This window comes from Rana temporaria, chromosome 1 (genome assembly GCF_905171775.1).
Source record: "Rana temporaria chromosome 1, aRanTem1.1, whole genome shotgun sequence".
NCBI classification, from domain to species: domain Eukaryota; kingdom Metazoa; phylum Chordata; class Amphibia; order Anura; family Ranidae; genus Rana; species Rana temporaria.
Genome location: NC_053489.1, coordinates 534,691,851 through 534,715,934, shown reverse-complemented (window position 1 = coordinate 534,715,934; position 24,084 = coordinate 534,691,851). Strand labels below are relative to the sequence as shown.

Here is a 24,084-nt window from a genome sequence, read left to right as displayed (position 1 = left end):
AGCGCTCCCTGATTGGACAGGCGATCGCCTGGGAGCTGTCACGTGTCCCAGGTGATCCCCTACAGGGAGGGGCCACGAAAAGGCGATATGACGTATCGCCTTAGTGGTCCCTGGACGGAAGGAGGAAGTGGGACAGGAAGTCCCACTCCTCCTGAAGCCCCCCCCCCCCCCCCCAAGAAAATTACATGCCAAATGCGGCATGTAAGGGGGCGAGGAGTGGATTAAGCAGAAGTTCACTTTTGGGTGGAACTCCGCTTTAACCCTCTTGGGCATGGAGTTCACCAGAGCTTCACAGGTTGCCACTGGAGTCCTCTTCCACTCCTCCATGATGACATCATGGAGCTGGTGGATGTTAGAGACCTTGCGCTCTTCTATCTTCCATGTGAGAATGCCCCACAGATGCTCAATAAGGTTTAGGTCTGGAGACATGCTTGGCCAGTCCATCACTTTTACCCTCAGCTTCTTTAGCAAGGCAGTGGAGGTGTGTTTGGGGTCGTTATGTTGGAATACTGCCCTGCGGCCCAGTCCACGAAGGGAGGGGATCATGCTCTGCTTCAGTATGTCACAGTACATTCATGGTTTCACTCATACATCTATTTCCCGAAGACAACCTCTGGATATGACACTGAGCACGTGCACTCAACCTCTTTGGTCAACCATAGCGAGGTCGGTTCTGAGTGGAACCTGTCCTGTTAAACCGCTGTATGATCTTGGCCATTGTGCTGCAGCTCAGTTTCAGGGTCTTAAAGCCTAGGCCATATTTATATAGAGCAACAATTCTTTTTTTCAGGTCCTCAGAGAGTTCTTTGCCTTGAGGTGTCATGTTAAACTTCCAGTGACCAGTATGAGAGAGAAAGAGCGATAACACCAAATTTAGCACACCTGCTTCCCATTCACACCTGAGACCTTGTAACACTAATGAGTCACATGACACCGGGGAGGGAAAATTGATAATTGGGCCCAATTTGGACATGAACACTTAGGGGTGTACTCACTTTTGTTGCCAGCAGTTTAGACATTAAGACCCCTTTCACACTGACGCGTTTTTCAGACGGTTTAGCGCTAACAATAGCACTGCTATACCGCCTGAAAAAATCATGCCCTGCAGTCCTCAGTGTGAAAGCCTGAAGGCTTACACACTGAAGCGGTGCGCTAGCGGGACCGCTCCAAAAATCCTGCTAGCCGCATCTTTGGAGCGGTGAAAGAATGGGGTGTTTACCGCTCCTTCTCATTGAAATCAATGGGAAACCATGGCAATACCGCCAGCAATGCGCCTCTGCAGAGGCGCATTGCCGGCGGTATTAACCCTTCTTCGGCCGCTAGCGGGGGTTAAAACCGCACCGCTAGTGGCCGAATATTGTGGTAAAGACCACGGTATAGCGGCCGCTATACCGCCAGCGTTCCTCCTGCACCCAGTGTGAAAGGGGCCTGATGGCTGGGTGTGGAGTTATTTTGAGGGGACAGCAAATTTACACAGTTATACAAGCTTTACATTGTAGCAAAGTGTAATTTCTTCAGTGTTGCCACATGAAAAGATATAATAAAATATTTACAAAAATGTGAGGGTTGTACTCACTTTTATGAGATACTGTATATACATACACACAAAAAAGTTTTGCCTTTCATTTCTTTATTAAACTGAATGAGTTATTTTACAAGGTAAGAATTAACATACTTTAAACTAATTATAAAGGCTTTCTTTTTTAAATAAACAAACATGTCATACTCACCTGCTCTGTGCTGTGGTTTTGCACAGAGCAGCCCTGATCCTCCTCCTCTCAAGTCCCACGTTGGTGCTCTTGGCTCCTTCCTCCTGCCCCCAGAGCAAGCTGCTTGCAATGGGGCACCAAAGCTGGCTCAGTTCCAAGCCACCGCTTTGCTTGTCCATTCACAGAGTCGCAGCTAGGCCTTGCCCCCTTTCTCTCCTCATTTGCTCACTGGCTGTGATTGATCAACCAATGAGAAGGGAGAGCCCCCAGATAGCTGAGGCTCTCATGCACATCGCTGGATTGATATGGGGCTAAAGTATTAGGGAGGGGCTTTTTTTTTTTTTACCTTCAAGCATGGAATGGATCTCCAGCAGTTACAGCAACATTTTTATTTTTTTTTCCTTTTCTGGATTTAACAAAATGAACAAAAAATTATAATTGTACGCTCACCTATTACTGTGGAAAGGTTTGTCTCAACCCTCTAACGGCAACAGCCAATAAAAATATATTACATGGGAGAAGGAGAAGGAAAAAAAAGAAAAAAGACTGCTGTTGTAATGCTAGCGACAGACTGAATCATATATGTAATTTTGATTTTGCCTATAGCTCTTTAAAGCTACATAAATTATAAAAAACAAACCTATCTTCTATAACAGCATAACTCCAGCTTTGTTTTTGCACATAGGTTTTTCTTTTTTACATTGTACCAGCAGCTACTCTAACAGAAAGCACATGTCACAATAAACCACAAATAGACTGCAATATGCGATTTCCATTCCTTTGTACTAAAAGGCTGGCATGATGGTTTCTTTAACCTCTTATCAATGAAATCTTCGTGGAATGAAGAGTGAAGACAAGAAAACGTACTGAGTCACCGAGGAAGCTCTGCAGACACACGGCTTACACCACCTTCTGACACATCAGACATTTTGCATCAACATGCTAATGTCACAAGAAAGTTCACAGGAAGATCACTCATAATTAAAGTTGTATTAAACCCAAAAGCAAACGCTTATATTGCAGCTTACCAATTCTTAAATACGGTGGCTGCATTAGGATCCATGTGCAATTGCATTTATTTAAGCTAAAAAAACGCTGGATGAAAAACTCTTATAACAGCATTTTTGTGTCAGCTTCTAGTAGCATGTTAGTAGCTTTTACAAGCATTAGCGTTTTATTAGCGTTTTTACAGTACATGAAGGAAAAAAACTGCTTGAAAAAAGCTGTTCGTAGCATTTTTTTTCTGCCTTGAAAACTATCCCAAAAACGCTTTTCTTTTCTGCTCCTAGATGCTGAAGCTCAAAAAATGCCAAGGGCCCTTTCACACGGGCGGACGAACGGTTCGTTTTTTACAAGTCCGTTTACGGACTCACAATGCATCCCTATGGGATTGTGGACGTTAGCGGATGAGCATCCGCTAACGTCCGTAAAGATCCGCCTCCACAAAGATCCGCTTTTTCAGATGGAAGAAAACCCTATTTTTCTTCCTTCTGGCAGAACGGGTCAGATGAATACGGACACACGGTCCGTATTCATCCGATTCCCCATAGGGGAGAGCGGAGGAAAGACAGGGCGGTCTCTGCACAGTGTGCGGGGACCGCCCTGTCCGCCGACAGCTCAGCGGGGATTTACGGATGATCCCCGCTGAGCAGACGTACACACACGGGGCAGATCAATACGGATCCGCTCCGTGTGAAAGAGCCCTAAGGCTGCATCCACACCTGATTGCGGGCGGAATTGCTGCTATTCCAAATCACGGGATGTATTTGTAATGCTATTCTTAATGGTCCCTGAAACTAACCGCAATTTTTCCGCGATTGATGCAGGTAAATCACAATGCGCAACTTTTCTCTCTCAGAAAACTGCACAGATGTCTCTGACATCACCAGACTGAGATGCAGGAATGGAATCGGGCAAGTTCAGCGGAACCCGCACTATTTCAATCCCGCAGCAGTGTGAACCTAAACTTAATCCATTTTGGAATAAGCCTGTAACATAACAAAATGTGGAAAAAGTGAGGCGCTGTGAATACTTTCCGGATGCACTGTATGTATATGGATATGGGACTGCTACAAATGTTACAAACTGTTAAAACTATCCTACTGTTGTGTGGAGGTGACGATATATTGTGTAGGGAATAGTTACTATGCAAACAGGCCCCTTGACATTTACACAACATCACTTCCTGTGCAACTCCCTAGTCTCAATTCAATTAAGCAGCTTTGGGACACAATGAATAGTAAACAAAGTGTGGCCGACGCATTTAAAATTGTATTTGTTTAATAAAAAAGAGAATATAATTACCTGCTCTGTGTGACACTATTGCACAGAAAGGTCACTTTGGGCCTCATCTGGCAGCACTATACGCTACTCCAGGTGCCTCCTATACAAAGCTGGGTGCTCGGGAGGCACCTGTGCGTTTCAGCTCCTGCTGGGTCTCTGTGACTTTCTGTTCTGCACTGTATGATTGAGGTAAGCATTTTCAGTAGGGAAGCAGCAGTAATCCACTGCACTTCCCACAGGTCTGTCCTGAAAGGTTCTCTTTAAAAGTAGAAGTACTTTAGATGGTACCTGGTAAGATAATTCCCTGAGCACGGAGCCGTGACCCCCTCCCCCCTTCCTGTCTTTCCTTTCTCTCCTGTACTATACTTTCTTTGATCCAATCATTCTTCTCTATTGATTACTATCTGTTCGTTTTGGATATCGGTTCTCTCCTCCTCATTCTTGATGAGGCATTGGAATTTTAAGATGCTGAGGGTGCTCCTTTCGATGGGGGGAGCTTGACCCCCCCCCCCCCCGATAGATGGATGGGGGGCTGTTTTTTCCTGGAGGGGGAGCATACTCTATAGGCGATGATGGGGAGCATGAGTCAGGTGTAATTCTAAGTGGTACGATCTGTGCATTAGGAATACTGACTGACGTATATATGATTCAAGCTATGACAGAGGATAATACAGTGATACGCCAGTTTCCAGTGCAGGACTTTCTGAACGTACCATTTGATTCCCTATTGAAATTGTCTGAAGTGCCATGTATGGTTGAGACGTTTCTTCTTATTATTGTAAACCTTAATGAAAACTATTGAAAACTAAAAGTAGATGTAGTCTGGTTTAGGAGTACACAGCAACCTTTTATTTATGTATATACTTTTTATTATTTGTTAGATAAAGCTATAAGCAAATGTTATGGATCAGGCAGGTTTACCCACTTGCAAATTACATACACAATGCACTTTCTCTACAAAGACACGTCATATCTTGAGTTGATTGAATATACTGAATATGGAATACTTGACACATACATCAAATTTTCACGTGTGTGCAATTCATATCCTTGGCCTTGTTCTACTAAACATGCAAAGCAAGAACTAAACATTTTAATGAAATGCCTGCTACGGTGGTTAAATATAATGAGCTGTTCATCCTGCATTGTTTCCTGTAGGAGTTGCCCATGCTCTTGTAAACTGCAAAATGTAAAAAACAAAATGAATCATAGAAAAAAAAAAAAAAAATTGCACCCCGGAAGCTTATTCCAGCTACAGTAATATCATGAAAATTAACAAAGAACAATGCTGGGTGAATGAAAATGACCTATGACTAAAGCCTAGTACACACGGGCCAAATGTTGGGTGACATCAAATCGGCTCAATAAATACCGACCAGCGTTCGGCCCGTGTGTAGAGTAGCCGGTCCGACAGAAGCTGGCCTTTTGGTTGGCTTCCGTCAGGACGAGCGTGCTGGAAAACAAGCAGCCGACTGGCTCCCAGCCAATGGCTAAGAGCGTTGACCGAAGTGTTCTGGCACAGCAGGGGAGATCGTTGTACTAACATTAGATTGTTAGTACAGCACCTCCAACCTGAGCTGCAAGTTTTTTTTCATATAACCCAGCAGGTTATAAAAAAGTGGTGTGTACTAGGCTTTAGACTCCCATATGTAATTACAAACTTCCCATATTCACTTAGAATATGCATCCAAGGTTAGTGAATTGCCCAGCTAAATGCAGTAAAACAGCAGGAACCGGCCGAGAACCATCAATGGGCAGGCTGAATGTACCAAGTTGATTGATCAATCAACTTGGGTACAACCAGCCTGTTAGGTTTGCGATTATCGCAAATGGCTGCTATAACCTCTGGCGATATATACTGTTTTCTCCCAGTGGGGACAGCCCTCCCCCCCCTTTCAGCAGGAGGGATTCCCGTCAGCAGTGTGTTGATGGGCGAATCATGCACATTTCTTTCCTGCAACCCATGGTCGCTCATTAGATTTTTCACTCCAGTGATAGTGGTATTACCATGCCATTAACAGCCAAGAGCAAAGTCTAGAGACGGACAAATTATGCTACTACGAATTTTCCTACCATTAGCATCAGGGAGCAAAGTCTGGTGAGAGAGTGGTTACATTACTACAGACTGTCCTACTGTTAAGACAAAGTCTTCTCCTCACTCCTACAGCAAGTAAATGCTCAGTACCATTACAAGATCAGATATATATATATATATATATATATATATATATATATATATATATATATATATATATATATATATATATATATATATATATATATATAGATAGAGAGAAAAATGAGGCTTCAAAATCCCTTACTGGTTTGCAAAACTACAAAATCAGTAAAATACACAGTAAAGGGGCTAGTAAACAAAAAATAAATCATGCTAAGTTAGAGTCACTACTGCTAGTGGCAACAACACGCACACAGTGGGTGGCTCTTGTGAACTAGCACCAAGCCTTATTACTGTATGGATATTCCTATGATCCCTGACAGTAAGACCATGCCCTAACAATCTATATTATCCAATGAGCACTTGCACTTCAGGAGCCGCCATACTCATTAGACGGATCTGTGAAATGTCTGCCTCCATTTTGAGAAGACTGATAGAGAATGTGAATTGCGTAGGCGGTTAGGAGTATACAGTTTTGCACTGCTCATTGCCAAACCATGACGCAAATTAGGACTACTGGCTTCACCACACACTCTGGGACATACTTTCCTTAATTACATATTTAGTCATCAAATGGGGTTGGAGACATTATGTCATATTAAAAGACTTAAGAATCAAGGCACAGAGGATGAATTCTGCCAGAAATCAGGGAAATCTGCAGAAAGACATTATTACGTACCAATTACAATGACCTATTCCACTAATAAAATAATACTTGCATGCCTGAAACCACTCTGCTCTTCTCAAGCAAGTCATACATTGGTTTATACTAAAACATATCAATGACATGTTCTGCTAAGAATTCTGTAGAAATTTTACTTTTTTACATAAAACAAAAAGGGTCAACCCACTGAAAACGAAAATACTACTTCTGGGTGAATTTGCAGCACTATAACAGGCAATGGCTTTTAATATATCATGTGCATTTTGGAGACTAGATTTCACCCCCGTATAGCATAGCTGTTGTGACCATTACAAGGAGGTCCAACTCTCTCTGGTGGATTATAGATTCATTTTACATAAGGAGGAATGGGAACGTAAAACAAGCTGAGACTTCATAGCAATAGTAGAAGAGCTAAGAAGATCTCATCACTTCAGCCCACCAGCATCCACCCCCAAGTAAAATACGGGTAAAATAGATTTTCATAATGCTGGTAGTCAGCATGGGTGCAATACATATAGGAAGTCCATGCCTAGACATTAAAGCTACTTTGCCCGGAACCCATTGCATCCTGTAATCTATAGGGAAGAGACGTTTTGGTAAAATGCACCAACCATGGTTCCTGTCAGGCAACACTTGATGTGCCTTCTATGGAAGTACAGCCCAGCTAGCATTCCATTTGTTTTCACATGTTGGCTGACAGAAGAAACAATAAAATGGCTTCCAACGTCAGGAGAAACAAGGTTTGAGGTAGTCCTGTGGATTTCAGAGCTTTGAGTATGCTGTTGCTTGTAGTTCTCTGAATGCAGACTGGTTCCTAATCTATGGTCCTTTTATAGCAGGATAAGTGGAGCATATTTTGGAATTTAGTCAAATGATAGGCAGTCCGATGGACTTTTTTCATCGGAAATTCCGATCGTGTGTGGGCCCCACCGGACTTTTTTCCAGCAGCGTTTAGAAATAGAACACGTTTTATTTTTTTCTGATGAAAAAAAAACTATGTGAAATTTCCATTGTCTGTGTGCAACTCCGATGGAGAAATAACCTATGCATGCTCAGAATCAAGTCGACGCATGCTCAGAAGCATTGAACTTCATTTTTCTCGGCTGGTCGTGGTGTTTTACGTCACCACGTTTTGGACGGTCGGAATTTGGTCTGACAGTGTGTATGCAAGACAGCTTGAAACGGAATTCCGACTAAAAATTCCATCGGATTTTAGGCCATCGGAAATTCAGATTGTGTGTACGGGGCATAAGGGTATCAGAGTCTTTGTATTTTGGTAAAACTCCAGCCTAGGACAAAAGTGGGTGGCCCTTGTCTTCTACCTGGGACATGAGACTTCTAAAATCACTGGACCTCTAAATAAACTACAAAGCTGAAAACGTATGTACCAAAACATGTTATGTCTCGAAATGACCTTTTCTAAAGATAAAATATGAGAATTAAAACAATAATGTACAGTATTGGTTACCTGCAGGTTACAACAAAAGACTAGAGTACAAAATATTTTATATAATCCCAAACTCACCTGGCTTGCAGTTAAATACATACGATTGCCTGCTCTAAATACAATGTTTAACATTTTTTCTTCCTATGAAGAGTATCTGAGCTCTAAGCATAGTGAGGGAGGATACAAAAAATAATAATTGTCTAGGGGACAGGACAAAAGGATGGTCACATGCACACATGCTAGGTAAATAAGTGACATGTTCGAACAAAGTGTCCACTCAATTACCCAAAATAAACCATTAGGGCAAAAAACTATTAATAAATATAATCTTGTAATGACAGAGACGCAATGTACAAACAGTGCACCTCCTCCATTTACAGATTGGCAATGTTATCTAAAATGAACATACTACCAATCAAGCAAACCATTCACTGACATTCTATGGTGCCTTCAAAGGCTTTAACTTACCGTAACAACATAACACATTATGAATAGATGACCTAACTATTCAAATAAAAACAAGTTTGTCCCTCAAAATTTTTTGGGACAAAATGGCAGTTCCCTAGCTTATTCAACGCTGGACATCACAAATCTCAAGCTGGCCTAGTTCATAAAAAATAATTTTATGGCAAACATAGGAACATTTTTTTTCCCCGAAAAGCTTGTTTTCTTTCCTTTAACTGAATTTATGTGTTGTGTGCAATGGTAAGACCTAATTGGTAAAACTCTGCAAGCAGAGGGCAAAGACAAGTAGTATAGTATTGGCCATGCAGTCCATCCTTTCCCCATTACTGACTTACCATGCCTTGTTCTGTCCACTGTGTCTATGTGTGAAGGCAGCCATCTTTGCAGGGGAAGGGCTTTGCTTCCAGATGTCAGAGTGGTCTCCTGATGACTGGTGGATTAATAGTCAAGGGGCAACAAGAGTGGTGCAGAAAGCACATATCCACAGGATGGATAAAAGCAGAATCAGTGATAGTCCCCAGGTGCAACAAATGGAGCAGTGTGCAGAACAGCAGTGACATCACCAAATATCAAGCACGCTGGCCTTGTGAAGTACATTTAGCAATCTTATTGAAATAAAGGATAAAACACTTCTCTTAAACATCAGCAGTTATTTGCTCGTTAATGTGTTTAAGTGAATTTTTTTCGTATTCTAGTTCCGTCTGTTACATAACAGTAAGCTACGCAGTGGATGTCATTTATAATAATTTTCTGTATAATACCTTATTTCCAAGCATCATTCGATGCTCAGGTGACTGCCCGCTGGTCTCCTCTCCCGATGTGATAGCTGCAGGGGGAGGCGCTTGGAAACTGCCGCTGACGTCAGACAAGACGAGGAGAGAAGGAGATCGGAGGGCCGTCATAGGAGAGCAGGCTGCGGATGATGGAAGCATATAACCTGACCACCGTGTCAGGGCTCAGCAGCCATGATAAACTGTGGTCAGTTTACATAGGGGGGGGCAGAAATTGGCAGGATCAGACAGGTTTTTTAGGCGTTACAGGGGGCCAAATGACACAGCACAAGTACTGTGCTGTGCTGTGCTGTGCTGTATGACATGCTTTAAAGGAGTAGGATCCAATTTTTATTTTTTTTTGGGTTAACAAACGCATTCTCTAGGGTGTTAGAAAAAATATATATATAATGTTTGGGGGTTTTAAGTAATTTTCTAGCAAAAAAAAATGTTTTAATCTTGTAAACGCCAAATCTGAAAAACAGCCAAGGTCCTTAAGTGGTTAAGCACCTGATAGATTATATACATGTACAGCTTCTAGATTGACAACCAAGTTAAGAAATGGAAAGGCGCAAGCAACTGTGGCTCCTCCATCCTTGTGCTGCTTGCACTGGGAAGGGAAGTGGATATTCAGATGAAAGTAAATACCGTATTTATCGGCGTATACCGCGCACTATTTTGCCCTGAAAATCAGGGCAAAATCGTGGGTGCGCGATATACGCCGATACCCGCTTTCCCGCCACGAGTTTGAATACTGCGCCGGCATATACCGAGCGCAGTACACTCGTGAATCTTCGGGCAGTCTCGGCGCCTCTCGCACTGAAGTCCTGTACGTACAGGACGTCAGCGCGACAGTTGCCGAGCCTGCCCGAAGATTCACGAGTGTACTGCGCTCGGTATATGCCGGCGCAGTATTCAAACTCGTGGCGGGAAGGACGCGAGGACGCCGCAGAAGGACGCCGGACCCGCCGAAGAGGACACCGGACCCGCCGAAGAGGACACCGGACCCGCCGAAGAGGACACCGGACCCGCCGAAGAGGACACCGGACCCGCCGAAGAGGACACCGGACCCGCCGAAGAGGACACCGGACCCGCCGAAGAGGACACCGGACCCGCCGCAGAAGGACGCCGGACCCGCCGAAGAGGACACCCGAAGCCGCAGAAGGACGCCGGACCCGACGAGGCCGCCGATGGATGCCGCGCAAGACACCAAAACTGTAAGTACAAAAAAACAAAAAACCTTTTTTTCCACAGGATTGGGGGCCACTTTAGGGGTGCGAGGTATACGCGGGAGCGCGTTATACCGCGATAAATAGGGTACGTCTGATCTGGGTAGAATTGGGCTAATATTAGATATAAAACACGTTTGCACTGAAAGCTACTGAGAATTTGAGTGACAAAACACAACACAGGACATTGCATATGCATAAGCTAAATCAGAATGAGCAAGCTACAGACAGCTTGCTGTATTTCCAAAGCTGCAGCATTCAAGATCACAAATGACAGACAAGAACTCTGGAAGCTGGAATCTAATAAAGGCTGGAAACACTCCACTGGCTGACGCAAGTTCCTATAATTAAACAAGCTCTACAGACTACAGAATGGAGGCATGCTTTGTTCACCTAACCCAAGAATGGCAAAGTAAAATGTATTTACAATCTGTTCTGTGAAGAGAAACCTATACAAACCTTTTGTATTACAAGGAATTTTTTTTATCTAAAGCTCCAAATTAACAGGTGAATGAAGAAAGTGCACTTACTAGTATAACACTTCATTAGCTTCATGTCTTTCATAACGGACAGTTTCACACATGAGTCTGCAATAAAGAGAGAGAGACATTAACATCTAAATGAAAAATATATGTTATAATCGGAGGACACATCAGTGCTATGTACAGTATAATCCTATCTGCCCATTATCTAGCCGCATTGCTTTACTTGACTTGCTTTTTGGTATGGACAACAATTCCACATGAATAAAGCATACACCAGGACATTTTTATATGGTTTGTAATGTAGCCCATACTAACAGCTAATACAATTGAAAGGTTCAGATTTATTGCTGGTACTTTAGCAAAATTGCATTGAATATGCAAACATGCTAATATGTCTACAGTCCGCATAAAAAAAAAAGTAACCTTCCAACCATTTCCACCATCACACCATTTCTTTCTCTTTCAAAAAAAGCTGACAATTGTTTTTTCTGGAAATACCTGCCAGTGGCCTGTCAAAATCAGATTGAAATACTTTGCAACTGGATGATCTACCAAGTTTTACTCAAGTTTATATCTGTATGCGTTTAGGGATATCTCCATTTATTTATTACAGGTACTTGTATAGCACCGAGAATTTACTCAGCGCCCACATCCTGCAGCCTGTGCCACTTCTCCTCTTGAAAAAAAGAGCTGCCCAGGAATGAGACACATTCTGGGGCAGGAAACAGGGACAGATACAAGATGGCACCAGCAAGATGGTCATGGAATAGTGCTGTGTCAGTGGAAGGAATAATGCCCCATCATTGGTGTCAGTGGGTGGAATGGTGCTGTGTCAGTGGGAGGAATAATGCCCTATCATTGGCAACAGTGGGTGGAATAGTGCTGTGTCAGTGGAAGGAATAAAGCCCCATCATTGGTGTCAGTGGGTGGAATGGTGCTGTGTCAGTGGAAGGAATAATGCCCTATCATTAGTACAAGTACTCGCACAAATGCTCGGTATTGGGACAACCCTAGTTGGAATAGTGCCCCATCATTAGAGCAAGTGGAAGGAATAGTGCCCCATCTTTGGCGTCATTGGGAGGAATAGTGCGCCCTCATTGGTGTCAGTGGAAGAAATAGTGCCCTATCATCAGTGCCATTGGATGGAATAGTGCTCCACTATTGGTGCAAGTGGGAGGAATAATGCCCCATCATTGGTGTCAGTGGTGGAATAGTGCTGTGTTAGTGGAAGGAATAATGCCCTATCAGTGCAAGTGGGAGCAATAGTGCCTCATTGTTGGTGCTAGTGGGAAAAATAATGCCCCATCATTGGTATTAGTGGGAGGAATAGTGTCCCATCAATAGTGTTAGTGGGAGGAATAGTGCCCCAATGAATGGTGTCAGTGGGTGGAATCGTGCCCCAGGTCCATCACCTATGGACACTAGCAAAAAATAAAAACTAAGGCAATGGTGGGAATGGGAGGTTTTCTGATTGGTGGTGTCAAGCTTTGCAATCACCTTGAGGTGGAAAAGTCTAAGAATAATTTCTCCTGTGATGTATGGTTAATAGAAGAAAAGTTTGGGCTATAAATAAACTTTAATTTGTGACAGTTACATTATTTAACAATAAACAGCTAAACAGCTCAGATTTGATTGATTGATAATATCTTGTGTTATCCATCGCAGAGCAAGGTTCCCAGGCTGGAATTGATTGAATATTTGAAGTAGACTCCACAGCAGAGTGCACCTCTGGAAGATGATGCACAATGAAGTCTGCCTGCTACAAAGATTGCCATCCAGCCTTGGATGGAGGTCTTGGATGTGAAGGTTTACAGCCAAAATGACAAGAATCCTTTAACCAGTTGGTAACCACCCTATAGCCAAAATACGGCTACAGAGCGGTTCCTGTACTCTAGGAGGGCGTCAATGTACGTCCTCCCAGAGACTGCGTTGTGCGCGCCCGAGCGGGCGCGCACACGCGATCGCCGGTGCTCGCCGGGTCTACGGGACCCGCAGCAACAGCACTCGCGGTAAGGAGCCAATGGAAGCGGCTCCTTACCACGTGATCGCGCCGTCCAATGACGGCGCGATCACTTGTAAACAAACCGGCGTCATGTAATGACGCCGGTTCCTCCCTCTCCTCTCTGTACCGTTCGGTACAGTGTGAGAGGAGAGGGAGGGGGGGGGATCGGGCGGCAGCAGCAGCCGCCGCACTGTGGGCTGGATCTGTGACAATTGCAGTCACAGATCCAGCCATCCCTGCGCAATACTCTGCAGTAAAAAAAAAATAATGATGAGTGCAATACCCCACCCCATACTCTGCAATACCCCCCCCCCCCATACTCTGCAATACCCCACCCCATACTCTGCAATACCCCACCCTGGGGGGGGGGGTATTGCAGAGTATGGGGTGGGGTATTGCAGAGTATGGGGTGGGGTATTGCAGAGTATTGCACTCATCATTTTTTTTATTTTACTCTGCAATACCCACCCACCCATACTCTGCAATACCAACCCCCCCATACTCTGCAATACCCACCCCCCCATACTCTGCAATACCCACCCCCCCATACTCTGCAATACCCACCCATACTCTGCAATACCCCCCCCCCATACTCTGCAATACCCCCCCCCATACTCTGCAATACCCCCCCCCATACTCTGCAATACCCCCCCCCATACTCTGCAATCCCCCCCCCCATACTCTGCAATACCCCCCCCCATACTCTGCAATACCCCCCCCATACTCTGCAATACCCCCCCCATACTCTGCAATACCCCCCCCCCATACTCTGCAATACCCCCCCCCATACTCTGCAATACCCCCCCCCATACTCTGCAATACCCCCCCAATACTCCGCAATACCCTCAATACTCCAATACCTTGCAATACGTCGCCTATGGGGATTTTTAAGTAGCAAAGTTTGGCACAATTCCACGAGCGTGTGCAATTTTGAAGGGTGACATGTTGGGTATCTATTTACTCGGCGTAACTTCATCTTTCATATTATGCAAAAACATTGGGCTAACTTTACTGTTTTTTTTTTTTTTTAAGCACAAAACTGTTTTTTTTTTAAAAACACGCGTTCAAAAAATTGCTGCGAAAATACCGTGCAAGATAAAAAGTTGCAACAACCGCCATTGTATTCTCTAGGGTCTTTGAAAAAAAAGCATATATAATGTTTTGGGTTTCTATGTAATTTTTTTAGCAAATAAATGATGATTTTTACATGTAGGAGAGAAATGTCAGAATTGGCCTGGGTGCTCCAGAACGCCTGATGGTGCTCCCTGCATGTTGGGCCTCTCTATGTGGCCACGCTGTGTAAAAGTCGCAAACATGTGGTATCGCTATACTCGGGAGGAATAGCAGAATGTGTTTTGGGGTGTAATTTGTAGTATGCATATGCTGTGTGTGAGAAATAACCTGCTAATATGACAGAAACTAGATTTTTTTTTTTTTTTTTTACAGAATTTTCAGTCTTTTTTCTTTTATAGCGCAAAAAATAAAAACCGCAGAGGTGATCAAATACCACCAAAAGAAAGCTCTATTTGTGGGAAAAAAAGGACAAAAATTTCAGATGGGTACAATGTTGTATGACTGAGTAATTGTCATTCAAATTGTGAGAGCACCGAAAGCTGAAAATTGGTCTGGTGATTAAGGGGGTTTTCGTGCCCAGTGGTCAAGTGGTTAACAAGGAAGCACACAGAACCCGTAGTTTCAGAGACATTTATTTACTACAAGCAACTACATAATATAAAGCATTATCCAACAGTGTCTGCAAATGGCTTCATATTAAAATGATTACAGCATGTTGGTAAAGAAAGCAGAAGAGAATTAACGGGAGACAGTTTAAGAGATGAATACTATGCCAGGTAACAAAATAAAATGGAACCTGCCAAATTACTCATGCAACCCACGCTCTGCCTTTAATTACAGGCAATGATTATATATAATTTGGTGTCCCAGCAAAGCCAAATCTTTTCTAGTGTTTTCAGAATAATTGCAGTAGAGAAAATTAAAAGACAAATGATGTTAAAGGTAGAGATATCAGCTCATACTTATAAAAAATACTGTAGGCCAAAGAGTATTTCCATTATTATTGGTCTTTGTACATGACGGCTCTTTCAGAAAGACTATATTGTGTCAAACAGGTAAAAAAAACGGCAAAACATTTGTTTGTAGCCAGAAAGACTATGCAGTGGTGAGTTTTGATACTACCGCAATTGCTATTCAAGAAAGCTTGCCGGTGCCAAGGTGTACTCCAAAATAAAGTTCTCTTTTTTTTTTTTTGTTACTCACCATTAGAGCTGGTCGATTTATAAAAAACTCGATTTACGGATTCTAAATCGATTTATTTTATTTTTTGATGGAAACCGCGCGGTCCTGAGGAGCTGCGGGCAGGAGTTTTTAGGCGTGGCCGCGTCTTCAACCTAGTCTGAGGCGTCCGGCCTTTTCCCAGGATCACGGAAGGATTGACCTTCTCCCCTGCACACCCCGGAGAGGCCACCAAGGCAGGAGGGACACAGGAGGGTCAGTTGTGAGGGTCGCACCCAGTAGCAGGAAGACTCTAGCGCCGGTCTGAGGAGCTGCGGGCAGGATTTTTTAGGCGAGGCCACGGCTTCAGCCTAGTCTGCGACGGCCGGCCTTGCGGCCCTTTCCCGGGATCGCGGATGACTGACTTCTCCCCTGCACACCCCGGAGAGGCTATCAAGATAGGAGGGACACAGGAGGGTCATTTGTGAGGGTCTGCACCCAGTAATAGGAGGATACTTGGTGCCGGTCCTGGGGGGAAAATAAAAATCTTTTTTTTTTTTTTTAAATATGAATCGATTTGACCTATCAACTCGATTTTTAAATTGAATCGATTTTTTTCCCAGCCCTACTCACCATAAAAGTTCAGTGACAGACGGAGCTCTTCTGAATCTTGACCTAGGGAGTAGGTCACTAGGCAGAAAAGAACACAGCACTGCATTTCCTAATAAAACCCCCTCTCTGCTATAGGCAATCCAGTTTGTAACAAAGCAGTGTCAGAAGTATAAACTCCAATAGAGGGGTGAATGCAGTCAATGAACACTGAGAAAGGGATTTTACAGCGAACAACAAAAAAAAATCTTGTTTTCTCTTATGTTCAGAGAAGGACACAGCTCTTCTGAATCTTGACTATTGGGGTGTCCCACAGCAGTGCATCAAAGAGGGATGGGCAAACCAAAAAACATGCCAACCACCCAAACAACTTCTAGAAGGGGCAAACAGGGAACCTTAAAGAGGAACTGCAGTCTGCTCACATAATTTGTAATAAAAACATCTTTGCCATTCTGAAGCTTCCCTCCAACCACTTTGCATATTCTTTTATATATATACTGGGATTCTGTACTTGCCAATATGCTGCAGAAATCTCCTCCACTAAGTCTGGCTGCATCCATGGACACCAGATGGACACCATATGACCCAGAGCCTGCATGCAAAACTGCAGGGAAGACAGCATTAGGATCGCAATCCAAAGCTTCCGGTGTTTGTCGGGAAAAATACTTTGGCCTGCCGAGTTGAGAATCATTCCCTGGTCAGGGTTGGGGCAGACTTCTTGAGGTTCTGAACCCATCTGAAGTCCTGTAGGGAGCACATCGTGATCTCCATTCTGTCCATAAGAGCGGCCTGGAAGCCCCACAGAAGCAGGTCACTCATGTTGCCTCAGCAAATAGAACTGGAGTCAGCACCTTTGAAAATACCCAGGGAGTCGAGGCCAGCCAGAAGGGGCGTTTCACAAATTGATAATGTGTATTACCATACACATGCAAAAGCATAGGAACTTCTGATGTCCCTCACAAAAGTGAACATGGAATCCCCCTGATGGAGAAGCCACCATGGAACAGATGGATTTCAGCTTGAAACTCTGAACCTGCACAAAGCAATTCAGGGCCTTCGGGTCCAGGATCGGGCAAACCTTGTCCTTTTTCCCGACTGTGAACAGATTGGTGTAAAACATTCTGGCTGAGGTACAGGGACAGTTACTTATTGGTGAAGAAGGTCCTGCACCACCCCATACATGGCCCGAAGGCACAATAGCAAAAGATGAAGATTGGTGGGAAGGTTTGCCCGATCCTCTGGTGGATAAGAATGAAATTCTGTTTTGTATCTGGACACAATCAGTTTGCAGACCCACTTGCCGGAAATATGGGAGGTCAATGGGTGCGAGAACCAGTGAAGACGACCCCCCACCCCTGAGACAGGTGGGGAAAAACCTTCAGACTGAAGGGGACTTATCTGCAGGCTTGGTGGACAAGTAGGTCTTAGCTTAGAGCCCTTGTCAGCGGAGCCAGTGGAGTGAAAAGGTCCCATATGTTCAGTAAAGGAAGGCCCGGACTTTCAACGCAGTTCCATCCCCTTCCTGGTCTGTGGGAGAAGTTACTCAACGCCCATCAAGTTCTTCATGATGCTGTCCAAGGTAGCACCGAAGAGATGTTCCCCTGGAAGGGCAAGTTCGCCAAGGCCTTTTTAGAAGTCTACTCAGCAGACCAGCATTTGAGCCAAAGCATCTGCCGAAGCACCACCGCCGTGACAGAGTGCCAAGAAATGTGGTGAAGCAGCATTTAAGGATGCATCAAATACATACTGCAGGCCCTGGACCAACAAGTCCACCAGATCAACATACACCTATCTACATGTCTGGTGTTAAAACCTTACCATAGAAGCTTGGTCCATTTTAGTAAACATCCGGGACAGCAGGGCTGTGGCCAACACAGTTCACAACGCCGACTCCACAATGGTAAACAGAGCGGGTGCCAATTCTGTCCTGTGGTAAGCAGGATTCTTAAAATGGGAAACTCTTTTCATCGGTATCATGGTTGCTTTATTCAACCTATAAATGGAAAAAATCCACTACTGGAGGTGAGGTCCACTTCTTCGAAAGAGCCTTCTCTAAGGGGTAATGTACCGCAAACAGCTTCCGGTCCACAAAAGGCCATTGTAGACAAATTTATCAAAGTATGCAGGATAAGGGAACCGTAACAGACCCGCACTTGTGGAGTCCTCAATTTTTAATGTCTCTCTTACCAAAGTAATCAGTGCTGTCACCAGTGTGGCAACAGAAGCAGGGAACTCGTCCTTGCTTCTTGAGAAATTAGGGGATGCATCAGCAAGGCTTGCAGAGGCGGAGCTCGACTTGGGCTCAGAAACATCATTGAAGATAAAGGCAACAGCAGGGGGCACTTGGGAAACAAACGACTTCAGAACTGTGGAATAGATGACCCCAAAGAACCCACCGCCTCCAAAACATTAGACTCCATACACAAGGCGAGGCACTACTGCAGAGGACGACCCCCTAGTAAGGAGGAGAACCACTTACCCACCCTCCTTACCCCCAGGGATACCTGCAGCAGAGAGGGAGGTATCCCAGAAAAGACTGACCACCTGACAAAGGGAAGCGCTGTGCCACCTATGGGATGGATGCCACTTGTGAGAAAGCGCCAGCTAGATCCTCCAGTGGCCCGGAGTCCTGGACAGATTTGCCCACCAAGTTATGTCCCAAGAACTGCCCAAGCACACCTTCTCAGAAGTTGGGCTCAAGCAAGATGGCCACCACCATGCAGCTACAAGAAAATAGCCACCATGCATATCCCGAACAAGCTCCCATGCATGTCTACGGGAATGATCCAGTGCAAAAATGGCCCCCAACCTGTCCTCAAATATATGGCCACAAGATCATTGGTAAAATGGCTGCTGCGGTTTCGGGAAAATGGCCACTGGCAGATTCCGACTGCCATGCGGCCATACATGTCAGCTGCCATGCGGCCATACATGTCAGCTGCCATGCTGCCTTTTGGACCTCAGGAAATTCTTACGTGTACAATCAGCATTTACTGATTCATTCAACATTACAACTGTGACTAAAGCCTTGTAAGTGGCTTCACATTTAACCAAGTTTCTCAGTGAGAGTATCTAGTAAGAATTTTATATTCTGGGTGATCTGACTTACATTTAAAGTATAATAACTGCAGCGTTTTTGTCTACAAACGATTTATTGTAATGTATGAAGAATTCAACCCATGACATAGTAGGGACCATATAAAACACTGACAAGCTGGAAAAATTCAATAGGGCCAGAGTTCTGATTTTGGCACAAACATATGATTACAGGTCCATTCTTGTAAATATTCCTGAAGATCACATACATCGAGTACTGTTTTTTTATTTGATAATGGAAGACCAACTTACCTTAGCTGATGCTCCCGAAGATTTGATAGTGCTTCCATTCCATGGAGGTATGAGTAAACGATCTCCAGATCCTAGAAGACAAAAGAAAGAGCTTACAATCAAGATATTTAGTGTATAAAACTTGAAAAACCAATAAAAATTATTGAAACAAAAAAAAAAAGATATTTTAGTGGTCAACACAAATTGCATCATGATGAATTTGCACTGTATTAAATGTTCAACAGGGCTTTCCCTGTTAAATTTACATATTCCATCATAAAAATAGTCATTGCTTTGTAAAAGTCAATTGATTTGTATTTTATTCCCGTATGTCGCCAACAAAATTGGAGACAGCAAAACTGTACAGGGACTACTGAAAAGACAAGGAGCAATTATAAAAACCACCACTATAAGAACTATCTTCACAAAGACGACATGTCAGCAATAGCCAACACAAAAGAAAAAACAATTAACCCCTAATATTTTTCTACAGATATCTTTAAAGTTTTCAAACAGATGCAGTTTCAGACTATTAGAGCAGGAAGTCCAAAATATAGTGGCGAGAACAAGCACAATGGAACACTATTAATTTTCGCATGCACGTGCTTTGTTGGAAAATGCAACAAAATGCATGGAAACAACTCTGATGTAAAAAAATCTTTAACGCCCGAAAAAAAAAAAAAAAAAAAATTCAAACAGTAACTAGTAGGATTTTAAATTTAATATGCTACTCTTCATACTTGTTAGAGTGCATGTGTTGCAAAAGAAAATGGAATTTAACTGCTTGCTAGGAGCAATGCCTCCCCTTTCCTTTCAACTGGATTAAAGCAAGACTGGTAAAATGTGTTCCCTGCATTTTAAATCATGTTCTCAGCTGAACATAACCTTCCCACCCACAACAGGTCATAACTGAAATTGAGAAAAAGGGCTTGAGTAACTGACAAAAATATGGAGCAGTGGTGAGGGTATAATGCAGCTTCAAATGCTTTGATTCCTGCAGAATAAATATCTAGATAGAAAATAAGGAGCCTGGCTTTTACGATGGGTCAGAATACCGTTATCCATATGGCCCAGGGGAAGAGGAGGAGGAAAAAAAAAAGATATACATGAAAGAAAACAAATCCACACATGTAGAGTTATATTGCAAGTCTGGCTGATAGAGTGTTCTTCTCTGGTGGCAAGTAAAATAAGTGTCTTCCTCAAGGGATGCAGACAGATGGGAAAAATGATCCTGGGTCTCTGGCAAGGCTGAGGAGCTGCATTGCAACACCTAGGGACACAACAAGGTCTGACTCATCAGTTAAATGTGGGTTACAAGGGCAACTAGTCCCCTGTGATGGCAGATACAAACAGAAATTCAGATTCAGGATTACATGCCAGCGAGACACCAGAATCTATCAGCAGTGTATTTATCACTAGATTAGTAACTGCTACTGTATTATATCATCATGCACGCACGTCTCAGGATTGCATCAAGGAAACCTATGAATATGTGCAGACACCGGACCACACACACAAAGAGAAGACAAAATGCGACGTCCTGAGCTTCATTCCAGTGAACAAATGAGGCAAATCTAAAAATAGCACTGCAGATTTCTTTCTAAAACTGCACAATAGGAAAATGTGCAGCTATTTATAGAAACAATACATTTATTTTCTGTGCATTGGTAGAATATGGCCAGCTGGAAATGGCAAACTGCTAATACAGGCATTCATACAGGTCAGCACCTGGGGCAGTTATAGAAATTGTCATACATACCAAAGAAATTTAGGAAATGAGCTGGACAGTCACCAGGAGACCACAGCAAGATGCAAAGCCTAAAGTCTGGTACACAAGAGCTGAACATCGGCCGGTTCAACAGAAACCGGACAATATTTGGCCCGTGTGTACAGCAGTCAGTACGGCTTCTGCTGAGTGGGCACGCTGAAAAAACAGCAGCCGATCAGCAACTGGCAGGAGGGTGGGGGTAGTTCCCCTACCAGAACACAATAAGCTCAGTGGTAAGATCGCTGTACTAACATCGCAGTACAGCTCCTGAGGTTTTTTTATTTTTTGGTTCAGCCCACTGGGTTCAAAGAAGAAAAACTTGTGTGTACCAGACTTAAAAGAGAAGTCCACCTTTGGAAACATGTAACATGTCCCACTGCCCCTGGGGCTTTCACACTGGAGCATTGCGCTAGCAGGACGGTAAGAAAAGTCCTGCTAGCAGCATCTTTGGAGCGGTGAAGGAGCCGTGTGTGTATAACGCTCCTGCTCATTGAAATGAATGGGCACCACAGCTATACAGCTGGCAAAGCACAGCTGCGCGCGCTGGTGGTTTTAGCCCTTTCTTGGCCACTAGCGGGGGTAAAAGCGCCACACTAGCGGCCGAATAGCGCCACAAAATTGACGGTAAAAATATCGGCGCATTACTGCTGATGCACCCATCGCCTCAGGGTGAAAGGCGCCTTAGCTGGTCAACTCCTTCCTGTGTCATGACCTAAAGTCAGAAGTAATCCAGCAGTGTTTTTAAACGGCTTTGAAGACAGTGAGGTAAGCGTTTGTAGAATAGAAAGCAGATTTTTGCAAAATAAGTGCATTAATGCTATATTGGTACATAGGGGAGCTGGAATTTGGAATAATAAAAAAAAAAGTGGTGAGCCTTTAAGCAATTTTGTCTTAGAATGGAAAATGCAATGGAAAACAGTAGGCGGAGGGGATCAGTTCTTAGAGGCGAATCCAAACTTTGGCCAAAAATCACAGTCTTTCGATTTTTACTTGTTAAACCCCACACTGCTAAGGCTTCGTGTACACTAGCAGATTCTAAACTTGAGGTTAGGAGCTTTTGGTGTTTTTTTTTCCAAAGCTCCTAAACTCAAGTCCATAAAAGCCTGTGGGGGTTATTTACAAAAGGCAAATCCACTTTGCACAAGTGCACTTGGAAGTGCAGTCACTGTAGAACTGAGGGGAAGATCTAAAATGAGGGGAAGCTCTGCAGATTTCATCATCCAATCATGTGCAAGCTAAAATTATATTTTTATTTTTTTATTTTCCTTGTATTTCCCTCTCAGATTTACAGCGACTGCACTTGTAGTGCAAAGTGGATTTGCCTTTCGTAAATAATACCCTGTGTGTCTATGTACACATAGGCTTTAAAGATGGTTTAGGTGCTGCTGCAGTTAGGGGAGGTTCAACCTCCCTCTCCTGAACGTGGAAGAATATTTTTCAGAATAGGAAAGTTTTAACCGCAAAACTCAGCAAAATGACAGCTCAATTTTGCCATGTTTTGTATTTTCCCATGGCCACTAATCATAATAGGCTATGTATACACGAGCCCGGTGTTATGAATAACAAAGGCTAAAAGAATTGGCTTCCTGGTAAATCCTCATCCTCATCGGGGAATGCCGCCACAACCCCTTCTCTATATTATTTAACAATTTTAGGAGGAGATTTTATTCTACCCATTTGCTCTCTTTAAAACGAAGGTCATAATGTAAGTAGCACTTTTTTTTTCTTTTACTTTTCGGAAAAGCATACTCTATTAGGCCTTGTACTTGCACCAATTTAGTAACACACGCTTTAACATTTTTGATGCTTTTGTGATGCAATTTTGAAGCATTAATGAAGTTTGGCAAATGCCCTGTTTGTGTTGGTTTTCTATTTGTTTTAAAAGAAAAGTGATCATGAGGAAGCCTCCAGAACCGTGGTTAGGTATTGGTGCGATGTGTGTTAATTTTTTTTATTTGGCATTTTTGGGAGCTCTAGTACCCCTTGCTCATTAGCTTCCTGGCTTATTAGTACCCCTGCTCAGCAGGTCTCCAGACCATTAGTTTGCTGGCTCAGTAGTACACCTGGTTGCGTAGATTATTATTATTATACAGGATTTATATAGTGCCAACAGTTTGCGCAGCACTTTAAAACATGAGGGCAGACAGTACAGTAACAATACAATTTAAAGCGGGAGTTCACCCATTTATTAAATTTTTCCCCTTTTCCCCTTAGCTTCCTGCTCGTTCGGTCTAGGGGAATCGGCTATTTGTATTAAAATATGATCCGTACTTACCCGTTTTCGAGATGCATCTTCTTCCGTCGCTTCCGGGTATGGGTCTTCGGGAGCGGGCGTTCCTTCTTGATTGACAGTCTTCCGAGAGGCTTCCGACGGTCGCATCCATCGCGTCACTCGTAGCCGAAAGAAGCCGAACGTCGGTGCGGCTCTATACTGCGCCTGCGCACCGACGTTCGGCTTCTTTCGGAAAATCGTGACGCGATGGATGCGACCGTCGGAAGCCTCTCGGAAGACTGTCAATCAAGAAGGAACGCCCATTCCCGCAGCCCATACCCGGAAGCGACGGAGAGGATGCATCTCGTAAACGGGTAAGTACGGATCATATTTTAAAACAAATAGCCGATTCCCCTAGACAAAACGAGCAGGAATCTAAGGGGGAAAAGTGCCCTCTAAGGGTGAACCCCCCGCTTTAATGTGGGAGGAATCAGATCATTGTTTTCCTGGCTTAGCAGCATCCCTCACCCACTCAATAGTATATTACCACAACCCAAAACCACCTCCCCTCCTCCGTTCAGTAGTACAATCCCCGCTTTGCAGAGTAGTACATTTCCTAGCTCCTTTAAAAACACGGTTCTATTGCCACATTTTGAAGCAAGTGTAAACAAGGCCTTATGGAGCATTGTGAAAAGGTTCAAAAAAG

General features: G+C 43.7%; 1 protein-coding gene across 11 annotated transcripts in view; it reads right to left on the bottom strand.

Moving 5' to 3' along the window:
- RAPGEF2 (Rap guanine nucleotide exchange factor 2) overlaps positions 1–24,084 on the bottom strand; it is a 336,977-nt gene that overhangs the window by 187,340 nt on the left and 125,553 nt on the right. For all 11 annotated transcript variants that reach the window (XM_040332432.1, XM_040332519.1, XM_040332527.1 and 8 more), the window contains exons 2-3: positions 19,420–19,490; positions 11,274–11,330 (exon numbers count right to left, since the gene is read on the bottom strand). In XM_040332432.1, the coding sequence (XP_040188366.1) occupies positions 11,274–11,330; positions 19,420–19,490 (128 nt within the window). The remainder of the gene's footprint in view (positions 1–11,273; positions 11,331–19,419; positions 19,491–24,084) is intronic.